This window comes from Malus sylvestris, chromosome 7, assembly GCF_916048215.2.
Source record: "Malus sylvestris chromosome 7, drMalSylv7.2, whole genome shotgun sequence".
Taxonomy (NCBI): domain Eukaryota; kingdom Viridiplantae; phylum Streptophyta; class Magnoliopsida; order Rosales; family Rosaceae; genus Malus; species Malus sylvestris.
In genome coordinates this window covers 31,373,175-31,386,608 of record NC_062266.1, presented here as the reverse complement: position 1 = coordinate 31,386,608, position 13,434 = coordinate 31,373,175, and the positions used below count along the sequence as shown (strand labels likewise).

The window sequence follows — 13,434 nt, the reverse complement described above, 5'->3', positions numbered from 1 at the left end:
TGCTCCAAAATCGAAGAGGCACCGCCTTCCGAATCTCGAGAGCCAGACTCCCAACATGATTACTTCCTCAAAAATCGAAGAGACTGCTCTCCGAATCTCGAGAGTCAGACCCCCAGCATGATTGCTTTCTCAAAAATCGAAGAGGCATCGTTCTCCGAATCTCGAGAGCCAGATACCACAGACCACTTTTTCAAAGTGCTCTGACAGAGTTAAAACATGTAAAACTGGCAGCTCCCACTACCGTGCTATGACCAAGCAGGGTAAAGGAATAGCATTACTACTTGTTGTTAGGGAGACTCCTATATATGTCGACCTCCATCCCAACGGACAGGCAGACCTGCAAAAATGCTCAACCCTTCATCATATCTGAGAGGGCACTCCCAACAAAGCCTTTCGAAATATTCAGCTTTCTTTCCCCCCGATAATACCTCTGCAAACAAGCTATACTAGAGCAAGAATATCTCATATCATCAGGGTTAAAAGCAAGAGTATCCCATATCATGCTTTTTCCCTGTTTTTTCTTTTGGCCTTGTTTTTACCTGCAAGACAAGGAGAAAGAGAGCAATATGTCAGCACTTGGAATCAAGCTTCCAGCCAGGAACTGACTGCCTGGAACCCCTTACCTGATTACTTACCTGGCATTGCTCTCGAGTACTCATCTTCATCATCTTATGTTTCCAGGGAAGATTCCGCATCTGCTTGAGGAACAGATAGGGCAAGTGCGAAGGATACAAGGAAGCATGTGGAGACAAGCGTAACAGCACACGTGCCGATACATCCATTACTCTGTCAAAAGCAAAAGTATCCCATATCAGCAGGGTGGAACGTACTCTAGATTTGATGGACTTGTTTTGACCCTCAAATTCTTCAGTCGGCCTTATACTCTGGAGGAAACCAGAAAACCCTCCAGCTCAGTTCAAGAATAAGCCTGTGGAAAGTTACTTCTTCAAAAGCAAAAGTATCTCATATCATCTCTTCTCATTTTTCTTCTCTTTATCCTTCATGCTGCTGCAAGATGGGGAGAAGGTGAACAATCAGTCGGAGCTCTGATTGCTTACCTTGTCTGTCACCTCTTTCAGCAGACCCCCTAGCTCGGCGACTTGGGGGACTCCTACTACATGGTTTGTATCGCGCTTGACCAAGCCTGAAACTACAAGTAAGCTTCAAGTGAAATTGATACATTACCTTGTGCATCTCCACCAGTTAAAGATACCACCCCTGGATGGAGGAAGAGTACTTCCAGAGAAGATGCCACATCTACCTATGAGACAGATAAGGCAAGTCAAGACGACACCACACTCCGATACTTAGAAGTTTCGTGATTACGAGATCATTCTCCCACAATATTTCCTAATGTCATTTGTACTAAATCATTCACTCGTACTCACTAAAGGAGAGCTTGAACCTATGTACTTGTGTAAACCCTTCACAATTAATGAGAACTCTTCTATTCCGTGGACGTAGCCAATCTGGGTGAACCACGTACATCTTGTGTTTGCTTTCCTATCTCTATCCATTTATATACTTATCCACACTAATGACCGGAGCAATCTAGCGAAGATCACAAAAAGCGACCGTTTTCGTTACCTAGGATCTATCTTGCAAGAGAACGGAGAATTAGATGGAGATCTCAACCATAGAATACGAGCTGGATGGAAAGAGTGCATCCGGCGTGTTGTGTGACCGTCGTAGGCCACTGAAGCTCAAGGAAAAATTTTATAGGACGGCAATAAGGCCAGCGATGTTGTATGGCAGAGAATGTTGGGTGGTGAAGCATCAACACGTACACAAAATGGGTGTAGCGGAGATGAGGATGCTTCGTGGGATGTGTGGGCACACGAGAAAGGATAAGATTGGGAATGAGGATATCCGAGGTAAAGTAGGAGTAGCCGAAATTGTAGGAAAGATGAGAGAAAATCGGCTCTGGTGATTTGGACATGTGCAAAGAAGGCCGACTGACGCTCCGGTTCGAAGATGTGACTACGGGACAGAGGTTCAGGGCCGAAGGGGTAGAGGAAGACCTAGGAAAACTTTGGAAGAGACTCTAAGAAAAGACTTAGAGTACTTGGATCTAACGGAGGGCATGACACAAAACCGAGCGCAATGGCGTTCTAGGATTCATATAGCCGACCCCACTTAGTGGGAAAAGGCTTTGTTGTTGTTGTTGTTGTTGTTTGTTTTTGTAAATATTCTTGATCAAGTTGAAAGTGAAAGTGCAATGAGATTAGTGTTTTTAATTTCCTTGATATATTTGGGTTCTTTGTCATATTTTATGACTGGACAATACAACGAACTTTCATCATAAGATTGAATCGAGATTCTCTTCGGATCTCGCAGTTATAGCCGATGGAACGAGCATCCAGCTGATCACTCCTTTTAAATTCTGCGGCTCCCATTAACCCACTACAACAAACTTCCGTCTACGTAATTATAAGATTTCCATAATGGCTCAATTGCGCCAAGGAAAAGAATCAATACACTTGGCTCGAGGGGATATAGCTCAAGTTGGTTGAGTTCCACTCTTGCAATTGGGGAAGAGGACCGAAACATGCCACTTAAAAAGGCTCTATTAAGACAAAGATGAGGTAGGAGGGGCAGTTGGTCATATCTAGTATGGATCGTACATGAACAATAGTTGGAGTCGGTGACTCTCCTTGAGTTCCTTTATCTGGGATCACCGGGAAAGAAAATCAAGTTAGCCCTTACAAACAACTTGCTGCACTATCCACCTTCAAACCTTTAAGCGAAATGTAGTAAAAAGAAGAAAAATTCATAGACCGACCCCATCGTCTCCACCCGTTGGAACTACATTAATAAAGAAAAATTCATAGACCGGTATAATTATAAACCGCCAATCACCCATGTCCTCCCAATCATGCCAACGTGTGAATGGCCGCGTGGCTTGGCGGTTAACCATTTTACGAAACTCCGTCAACCTTCACAACCCTTCACCAAAACGTCGCCGTTTTTCACTTGCTCAAATATATAAGTAACTCCTACGCAGAACAAATGTTGCATTAACTGCTCGATTTCCCTACTGTTTTTTCACTCTCATTTACAACAAACTCTCCTCGAAAATTACCTTGAGATTCATTCGTTCTTCAACGTTGTGGTTTGATTTTTTCATGTTATTTGGATCAATGGCTAGAATGGCACTGACCGCTCGATTCCAGCAAGCTATCACTCCCAACGCCCTCCGATCTTATCTTGCAGAGTTCATCTCAACCTTCTTCTTTGTATTCGCTGTTGTTGGCTCCATGATGTCGTCAAGTGAGTCTTTCTTTCATTAGTTTTCACTTTGCATGCCAGCGGAAATACTTTCCTGTCCTGAAACGTATACATTCCTTTCTCACGCATCTCACGAGACATGTGAGGAAGGAACAAAATTGTTAATTAAATTTAAGTTTTGTTCTAGTTTAAGCGTAATGTCAGTTTTGAAAACGAAATTTAATTTCCTGTGTTTGTTGGGTTTAAGAAGCATTAACAGAAGCATGAAATAATCAGTTACAGAAGTTACATGTCACATAATTTCCCAACATATATAATTGTAGTCACTTTAACTCTTTGGTTTTGTTGTAACGTGGCAGGGAAGTTGATGCCGGATGCAGCATCAGACCCAGCTAGTCTGGTGATGGTTGCCGTCGCCAACGCCTTCGCATTGTCCTCGGCAGTGTACATTGCGGCCAACGTCTCCGGCGGCCACATCAACCCGGCTGTCACCTTCGGCATGGCGGTCGGAGGACACATTAGCGTCCCCAATGCCATCTGCTACTGGATTTCCCAGATGGTGGCCTCTGTCATGGCTTGCCTTCTCTTGAGAGTCACTATTGTGGGACAGGTCAAAACCCTTTTCTCCACGTAACTATTTTCAATGAATATCGTACGTTTTATAAAATAGTTTAACCTGAACCGATACTAACTAACCCTAATCCCGCACCCTACTTTGTTTATAATGTAAAGTCTCACGTCGAAAATTCGACAAACTTTTTCTTGGGATTGCGCAGCATGTTCCGACGTACGGAATCACGGAAGAGATGACGGGTTTCGGGGCGTCGGTTTTGGAGGGCGTGCTGACATTTGGGCTGGTGTACACTGTTTATGCCGCCGGTGACCCAAGGAATGGTGCACTTGGGGGCATTGGACCCCTGGCAGTTGGGTTCATGGCAGGAGCCAATGTTTTAGCAACTGGGCCGTTCTCCGGTGGGTCCATGAACCCGGCTTGTGCATTCGGGTCGGCAGTCGTTGCCGGCAGTTTCAGGAACCAGGCGGTTTACTGGGTGGGGCCTCTGATTGGTGGGGCAGTTGCTGGACTACTGTATGATAATGTAGTGTACCCTACCCAATCTTCTCCGGATCCTCTTACGGGGATTTCTCTTACGGGAATTTCTGGTTGAGTTGGGGTTTAAATTAATTAATGTTTCTTAGATATTTGCATTAGGCATTAATCTTTGTTTGTTTTGTAACATTTTTTAGTTGTTTGTGGTGTAGCATTTGTAGTTAACCAAGAGTACTCTTTCTATTTTAATGTTTAATTAGTATTAGTTAATTCATGTACTTTGCTATTTGTAGGGGAGTAATATTTATCTTAATTTTTTATATTTAAACACTAAATAATAAGAGCAATTCATAGTGAAACGTATGATCTATTGGTATAACCACACCACAACCACACCACAAATTTGAAACAAAATTTGTTGTAGTAGAGACGGTGGCAAACCACAATGTGGGTAACAAGTAGGCCTAGCAATTCCTGACACGATCCGATAATCCGACACGACACGACACGAAATTAACAGGTGTTCGGGGCGACACGATAACGAAACGAGTCGTTATCGGGTAACCCGATAAGCACCTGTTAAGATAACGAGTTGGTTCGGGTATACACGTGGGTAACACGATACACGATAAGCAGAATATTAATTTAATAATTTTATAACCCTAAAAAAATAGGAAACTTTAACGAAAAGCACCTGGTACTGTTTACTTTAACGAAAAACCATATTTTTACACTAAAAAGTCAATTCTGGTACTATTCACTTTACCCTTTATTTTGTCCTTATCATTAAAACTCAAAGTTTTCAAGCCATTTTCATTAGTTTTCCTAAAAAAATACTATAATGATTATATATATTAATTTAACAATTTTATACCCCTAAAAACTATAATAATTATATATATATATATATATATTAAATTAACTATAATAATTATAATAATTATATATACTATAATATTCATACCCCCAAAATATTAACTATAATAGTTATATATATATATATATATATATATTAAATTTTATACCCCTAAAAACTATAATAATTATACATACAAAATAAATAGATTTAAATCTACTTAATAAATAAATAAATATATATACACACACACCATTGAAATTCATGGGATACGAATTATACGAAACTAATTTCAACGATCCAACCGTGAAACTTGTTTGTATATGCTTCGAGATCGCATCATCAAAAAATTACAAAAAAAAAACATTCACATATCAAGTAACGAGACAAAACTTTCCAACAGTTATAAACGAAAAATCACGATTTAACGGTTATTTTAACTCTGATTTTGATGATTTTTTACAGCTACACTCCTTGACCCTATATGAATACAATGAATGAATTTGATCTTCAATTTAAAATATTTACACTAGTGGATACCACAAAATCTTTATGTTATACTTGATGAAAGTATGAATAAACTCTTAAGTGTTAGTGAATCTATTGTTTTGATGGGATACGCATTCTACGAAACTAGTTTCAACGATCCGACCGTCAAACATGTTTGTATATACTTCGAGATCACATATGCCAAAAATTGCAAAAAACAAACATTCAGAGATCAAGTAACGAGACAAAACTTTTCGACGGTTATAAACGAAAAATCACAATTTAACGGTTATTTTAACTTCAATTTTGATAATTTTTTACAGCTACACTCCTTGACCCTATATGAATACAATGAATGAATTCAATCTTCAATTTAAAATATTTACACTAGTGGATACCACAAAATCTTATGTTATACTTAATGAAAATATGAATAAACTCTTAAGTGTTAGTGAATCTATTATTTTGATGAGATACACATTTTGCGAAACTAGTTTCAACGATCCAACCGTCAAACTTGTTTGTATATGCTTCGAGATCGCATACGCCAAAAATTGCAAAAAAAAAAAATTCAGAGATCAAGTAACGGGACAAAACTTTTCGACGGTTATAAACGAAAAATCACCATTTAACGGTTATTTTAACTCCGATTTTGATGATTTTTTACATCTATACTCCTTGACCCTATATGAATACAATGAATGAATTCGATCTTCAATTTAAAATATTTACACTAGTGAATACCACAAAATCTTTATGTTATACTTGATGAAAGTACGAATAAACTCTTTAAGTGTTAGTGAATCTATTGTTTTGATGAGATACGCATTCTACAAAACTAGTTTCAACGATCCAACCGTCAAACATGTTTGTATATACTTCGAGATCGCATACGCCAAAAATTGCAAAAAAACAAACATTCAGAGATCAAGTAACAAGACAAAACTTTTTTACGGTTATAAACGAAAAATCACGATTTAACGGTTATTTTAACTCCGATTTTGAAACTTTTTTACAGCTACACTCCTTGACCCTATATGAATACAATGAATGAATTCGATCTTCAATTTAAAATATTTACACTAGTGGATACCACAAAATCTTATGTTATACTTAGCGAAAATATGAATAAACTCTTAAGTGTTAGTGAATCTATTGTTTGGATGAGATACGCATTTTGCGAAACTAGTTTCAACGATCCAACCGTCAAACTTGTTTGTATATGCTTCGAGATTGCATATGCCAAAAATTGCAAAAAACAAACATTCAGAGATCAAGTAACGGGACAAAACTTTTCGACGGTTATAAACGAAAAATCACAATTTAACGGTTATTTTAACTCCGATTTTGATGATTTTTTACAGCTACACTCCTTGACCCTATATAAATACAATGAATGAATTCGATCTTCAATTTAAAATATTTACACTAGTGGATACCACAAAATCTTATGTTATACTTGATGAAAGTATGAATAAACTCTTAAGTGTTAGTGAATCTATTGTTTTGATGGGATACGCATTCTACAAAACTAGTTTCAACGATCCAACCGTCAAACATGTTTGTATATACTTCGAGATTGCATATGCCAAAAATTGCAAAAAACAAACATTCAGAGATGAAGTAACGAGACAAAACTTTTCGACGGTTATAAACGAAAAATCACGATTTAACGGTTATTTTAACTCCGATTTTGATGATTTTTTATAGCTACACTCCTTGACCTTATATGAATACAATGAATGAATTCGATCTTCAATTTAAAATATTTACACTAGTGGATACCACAAAATCTTATGTTATACTTAATTAAAGTAAGAATAAACTTTTAAGTGTTAGTGAATCTATTGTTTTGATGGGATACGCATTCTACGAAACTAGTTTCAACGATCTAACCATCATACTTGTTTGTATATGCTTCGAGATCGCATACGCCAAAAATTGCAAAAAAAAAACATTTAAAGATTAAGTAACGGGACAAAACTTTTCGACGGTTATAAACGAAAAGTCACAATTTAACGGTTATTTTAACTCCGATTTTGATGATTTTTTACAACTACACTCCTTGACCCTATATGAATACAAAGATTGAATTCGATCTTCAATTTAAAATATTTACACTAGTGAATACCACAAAATCTTATGTTATACTTAATAAAAGTACGAATAAACACACTAGTGGGTCACTTTCATTAAGCTTTGAGTTCTATTGGCAAGGTTTAAACTTTTGAGAAAGGCTTCACAACCTTGAAAACAAAAACGCTTTCATTTTGCATATCCTTGGACATTTAATATTTGTAATAGATTAGTAGTGTATGGATGTATTTTTTATGAGGCTCTTATTTTCGAGTGTAGATGTAGTACTTAAGCGACAAATGTGTTTTAATGTTTTGAAGTAATATTTATGTGACAATGTGTGGTATGTGTAAATTTAAGAAAAAAAAAAATTTTTCTTAACGGGTCGTAATGGGTCATAACGGGTAGGGTCACTTTACCCAACGGTAAAGTGACCCGACCTGTTAAGGACCCGTTAAGATAACAGGTGTGACACGACACGACCCGTTAAGATAACAGGTGTTACACGAAAACGACACGAACACGACTGACACGACCCGTTTGCCAGGCCTAGTAACAAGGTCACTTAATCCATACACTTGTTTCTTGGTTTTGTTGAACTATTAATTTGGCCACGTCCCCTTATGCCTTGGACGACACACGTACTACAATGGTCGTGATTCTATGAGGGTGAGCTAACTCCAAAAATTAGTTCTCAGTTTGAATTGTAGGTTGCAACTTGCATACGTGAAGCTGAAAGCGCTAATAATTGTCGGTCAGCCATATGACCATCATCGTATACTTTACTATGTGTTCTTTGAAAATAACTAGCACACAATTTGAAAGTTTAAATTTCATCGACGACAATTTTTAAAATGAAAATAAACTAGAATTGAAAGTATCAACAAAGCGAGAGAAGCATAAAATCATTAATTCAACCCTCATGTTTAACATAATCTCTCTCATAAGGCTCATGTATATGTTAAATGTTGCATCATGTAAAACTTAACGACCCAGATCAGTTCACTCCCGCCTACACCAACAAGCACGATATCATCAGACTCCAAAGACCCATTAAGCATCAATGGCGCCTAAAACCCTGTCATCCTTCCTCTCTCCCTTCATTCTCCCCTACACCCTCACAATCCCCGCCACCAAAATTCTCACTCTTCACTCGAAACCCACTCTCATACTCTGCAAATATTCTCACCCGCAAAATACCCACCGGAAATAATCCGTTTCCGAGACCCAATCTTATCCGGATCCTCTTACGGGGATTTCTCTTACGAGAATTTCTGGTTGAGTTGGGGTTTAAATTAATTAATGTTTCTTAGATATTTGCATTAGGCATTGTTTGTTTTGTAAACATTTTTTAGTTGTTTGTGGTGTAGCATTTGTAGTTAACCAAGATTACTCTCTGTTTTAATTAACTCGTACTTTGTTTGTATTGGAGTAATATTTATCCTAACCTTTTATATTAAAACACTAAATAATAAAACAGTTCAGTCTAAATCACATGATTAATTGGATTAATGACTTCAAATTTTTACATTTTTTGAAAAAAATGTACCACGACGAAATAAGAACAAAATTTGTTTGTAGTAGACTCATCTGCAAACCACAATGAGGGAAACAAAATATTAATTTGACCCGTAATCTTTAGTAAACTTACCCTTTGTCCTTTGAAAATAATTAAGCACATAATTTAGAAGTTCAAATTTCATCGACGACAATTTTTAACATAAAAAATTACTAAAGTTGAAAGTCTGAACAAAGGAAGAGAAGAGTAGAATCGATAAGTCAGAAAAAAAAAAAATATCAGATAGATTCGTTAACATAATCTTCTCCAAACTTAACGACCAACAACCGTAAATTAGAGAAACGAACGGTGTCGATTCCTTTCACCTGCAATCTCAACGGTCCACGATCACTAAACTCTCACCTACACCAAGCGCAATATCATCGAACTCCAAAAACCCATTAAGCATCAATGGCGCCTAAAACCCTCTCATCCTTCCTCTGTCCTTTCACTCTCCCCTACACCCTCACAATCCCCACCACCAAAATTCTCACTCTTCACTCGAAACCCACTCTCACACTATGCAGATATTCTCACCCGCAAAATACCCACCGGAAATCATCCGTTTCCCAGACCCAGTACCCGAATTCTCCGCCCGAACCCGCCGGCACGGGAGCCGCCGCGCCGACCCCCGGCGATCGGTTTTTGGAGCGGCACCGTTCGGTTGAAGCTGCGAAGGTGTTGCTCAAGGAGAAAAAGAAGAAGAAGAAGGAGAAGCCCAAGGTTACGACGACCGTCGCTTGCTGTTATGGATGCGGAGCTCCGTTGCAGACTTCGGAGCCGGATGCTCCGGGTTATTCGGACCCTGAGACGTACGCATTGGTATGGATTATGTGATTTTATCTTAAATTTTGTTCCTTTTGGATAATTGGGTATTTGGGTTCTCATTTGGTTCTGTATTTGTTTGGAATGTCTGATTTTGGAAGATAGAAAAGTACTTTTGAGTCTAAAGTGCTTTTGTTGATTCTCCATAGATGTAAAAAATTTGTGCTTTTTGTTACAAAATTTGAATGTGCAGAAGAAGAAGCACCACCAGCTTAGAAGCGTTATATGTGGAAGGTGCAAGCTTCTTTCTCATGGGCACATGATAACTGCTGTTGGTGGAAATGGGGGATATTCTGGCGGGAAACAGTTCATCATGGCCGAAGAGCTTCGGGAGAAGTTGTCCCACTTGCGCCACGAGAAAGCGTTGATAGTTAAATTGGTAATCTACTTTTTAATGTTTGTATTGCAATGAATTGAGTGATTGAGTTGCCTTGAAGAATTTTAATTTGGTTGCTTGCTTATAGGTTGATATTGTGGATTTCAATGGTAGCTTTTTAGCTCGTGTGCGTGATTTGGCCGGTGCAAATCCTATCATATTAGTGGTTACTAAGGTATTAAACTGCCCTTTGCTTCTTATTTGATGTAAGCAACTTTTCTAATCAGTTTGGAATGTCAGGTTGACTTACTCCCAAAAGGAACTGATTTCAATTGTATTGGTGATTGGGTTATAGAGGCCACTGCAAAGAAGAAGCTTAAGTAAGAGTTGTTTCTTGGCTTTGACTTTTTATTTATACAGTCAATCTAAAAAGAGTTTCCTGGAACATTCGATGAAAAGGGAATTCGTGTGCATGTAGTTGGGATTAGGGCTCGATTGATCGAGTTTGAGTCATTTGAGACGGTGTTTAATATAGGACATGGTTGATTTTATGATCTAAACCTGAAAGCTTGGATCATGCATCTAACACAGTGCTATTCATCGCAGTGTTTTAAGTGTTCATCTGACGAGTGCGAAATCTTTGGTTGGAGTAGCTGGAGTTGCATCAGAGATTCAAAAGGAGAAGAAGGTTTTGTACTTCTCTATTTATGCTTGTGTTTTTGTGCATGTGTTGACCTTGTTACCTGACTGAAGCTATTTTATTGCTGTTAAGCAAAACATACTTGTATATCATTTCATATTTTACTAAACCTGAATTCTTTGGCTCTTGTTTGGTGCAGGGGCGCAACGTTTATGTTATGGTTAGTCTCTTAACTGGAAGTTTATTTAATGCATATACCCAGTATGTGCTTTTGTCAACCGATTCTAACACATTTTGACACCTATATAATGCATGTAACAAGAGAAAAAACATAAGACTAGTCATTCTTTTTTCTTACCGATTGATTGGTGCATACTCAGTTTGAAGTAGGACAAGTCTTTTATTCTTCTGCAAGTTTCGTTATTCACGGTACATAAGTAGTTATAAACTTACATTACCATTTTGATATAGGGCTCAGCAAATGTTGGGAAATCAGCATTCATCAGTGCTTTTCTGAGTAAGTTAATGACATTCATTATGTGTTTTGTTGCCTTTGGTAGATATGTAGATTTCTATTTCAGCAATATAATTGATCAGTTTTCATTTACTAACTGAGTTTTCTTCCCTTTTCTTGACTTATATCTTTTTTTGTGACACCAGAAATGATGGCAGACAAGGATCCAGTTGCTGCATCGGCGCAAAAATACAAACCAATACAATCTGCAGTTCCAGGAACTACCTTGGGTCCAATTCAAATTAATGCTTTCCTAGGAGGAGAGGTATGGTGTGGTGCCCTTATTTTATCAATGGCATTCCAAGTTTAGCAGAGTAACCCTCTGTGACATGCAGAAATTATACGACACTCCAGGAGTTCATCTCCACCATAGGCAAGCAGCTGTGGTTCATTCAGAAGATCTGCCTGCCCTTGCTCCTCAAAGTCGGCTTAGGGGTCAATCTTTTCCGGTATATTTATTCGGTTCAGAGGTCCTTCTTTCCCTCCATTTGTGTTCTGTTTGTAGTTTTTCCATTGTTATCTTCTAGTTGGTAACTTATGGTGTTATTCCTTTCCAGAAGTCTCAGGTTTCCTCTGGAAATGGAACAGGGGAGAAGGACAATTCCAATGGTTTGACTGGCTATTCAATATTCTGGGGAGGCCTTGTCAGAGTAGATATCTTGAAGGTCTTGAACTTGTTGTAGTTTCATATATATTGGGTATGTTCCGGGATTAACCATGCTGATTATGAATGGTCTTTTCCTGAACCATTATTTTTTATAATTTCAGGCTCTCCCTGAAACACGATTGACGTTTTACGGGCCAAAGAGTCTTCAGATTCATATGGTGCCTACTGATATGGCAGATGAGTTTTACCAGGTAAGTCTTTGTAACTATATTAGAAAATATTCTGAAAAATATACTTTTGAGATGTTACAATTTGATCATTTCTCCTTCCTACTGTCTAGGCGGTGCAACATGCATATTTTCTCTTACATAAATACAATATGAATGTAGTGGGATTTTTGTTAACATGTTGCAGAAAGAAGTTGGAGTTCTATTAACACCTCCAACTGGAAAACAAAGAGCAGATGAATGGAGAGGGCTCGAAACTGAGCGCCAGTTGCAAATAAAAGTTGAAGATGTAGAAAGGTGCGTTATTCATAATGTGATTGTTAACTTTACCCCTTTCAACGTTTTCTTATTTGATTTTGGTCCTCTGTAAATGGTGAATTCCATTATAATTATCCTATATTTGCGCAGGCCGGCTTGTGATGTGGCTATATCAGGTTTAGGATGGATTACTGTTGAACCTGTAAGCCGAGTTTTGACAAGTTCTGATACCAGTGCCAAAGGAGCTGCCGGAGAAGTGCACTTGGCTGTCCATGTCCCCAAGCCAGTCGAAATATTTGTTCGGTCCCCATTGCCCGTGGGCAAGTCTGGTGCAGAGTGGTATCAATATAGGGAATTGACAGAGAAGGAGGAGGAAGACAGACCAAAATTGCATTTTTGAGGATTGGTAATTTTTCATGTCCAAGACATTTACATACACGAAAATCAGTTATTGTTGTAAGAAAAGAACAAAGGTGAATTTTTGTATCATTGTAACAAATTGGTAAGAATTGTTAATACCAACATATCGAAACGTTTTTTTTATTCTTTTGAATTATTAATACAAATGCATCGTTGTTACGTTGAACAATAGTTGAGAAAATTTCTTACTATTTTCTTCTTTAAAAAGGGGAACAAGTGATGACAAATCACGGTTATCCACTTTTTCGGGTCCGGAAAGACTATGGAAAATAGCATCGAACCTGAAACCGTACTTTGAATGGTTCGGACGGTTATTGTCTTACCCATATTTATTTAGAGTCCAATTGACATGGGCCATTTTTGTTGGTATGG

The 13,434-nt window shown here is 38.0% G+C and overlaps 2 protein-coding genes and 1 long non-coding RNA gene across 5 annotated transcripts in view; all 3 read left to right on the top strand.

Annotated features, from left to right (window-relative positions):
* Positions 1-13,434, top strand: part of LOC126630659 (uncharacterized) — a 37,770-nt gene that overhangs the window by 959 nt on the left and 23,377 nt on the right. The gene's annotated exons all lie outside the window — the stretch shown is intronic.
* LOC126630653 (probable aquaporin TIP5-1) lies at positions 3,036-4,496 on the top strand. Its single transcript, XM_050300811.1, has 3 exons — positions 3,036-3,270; positions 3,588-3,838; positions 4,005-4,496. Exons 1-3 carry the CDS (start codon positions 3,126-3,128, stop codon positions 4,392-4,394), a joined length of 786 nt encoding a protein of 261 aa, XP_050156768.1. The 5' UTR covers positions 3,036-3,125; the 3' UTR covers positions 4,395-4,496.
* LOC126630631 (NO-associated protein 1, chloroplastic/mitochondrial) lies at positions 9,609-13,231 on the top strand. 3 transcript variants are annotated; one of them, XM_050300784.1, is made up of 13 exons: positions 9,609-10,077; positions 10,274-10,459; positions 10,545-10,631; positions 10,697-10,776; positions 11,003-11,084; positions 11,236-11,256; positions 11,508-11,553; positions 11,697-11,815; positions 11,886-12,020; positions 12,108-12,215; positions 12,319-12,408; positions 12,572-12,681; positions 12,793-13,231. In XM_050300784.1, the coding sequence occupies exons 1-13, from the start codon at positions 9,667-9,669 to the stop codon at positions 13,040-13,042; spliced, it is 1,725 nt and encodes a 574-aa protein (XP_050156741.1). In that variant the 5' UTR covers positions 9,609-9,666; the 3' UTR covers positions 13,043-13,231. The 3 variants fall into 3 exon arrangements, with proteins under 3 accessions (XP_050156741.1, XP_050156743.1, XP_050156742.1); XM_050300786.1 differs by having other exon boundaries at positions 9,610-10,077; positions 11,886-11,999; positions 12,111-12,215; XM_050300785.1 differs by having other exon boundaries at positions 9,614-10,077; positions 11,886-11,999.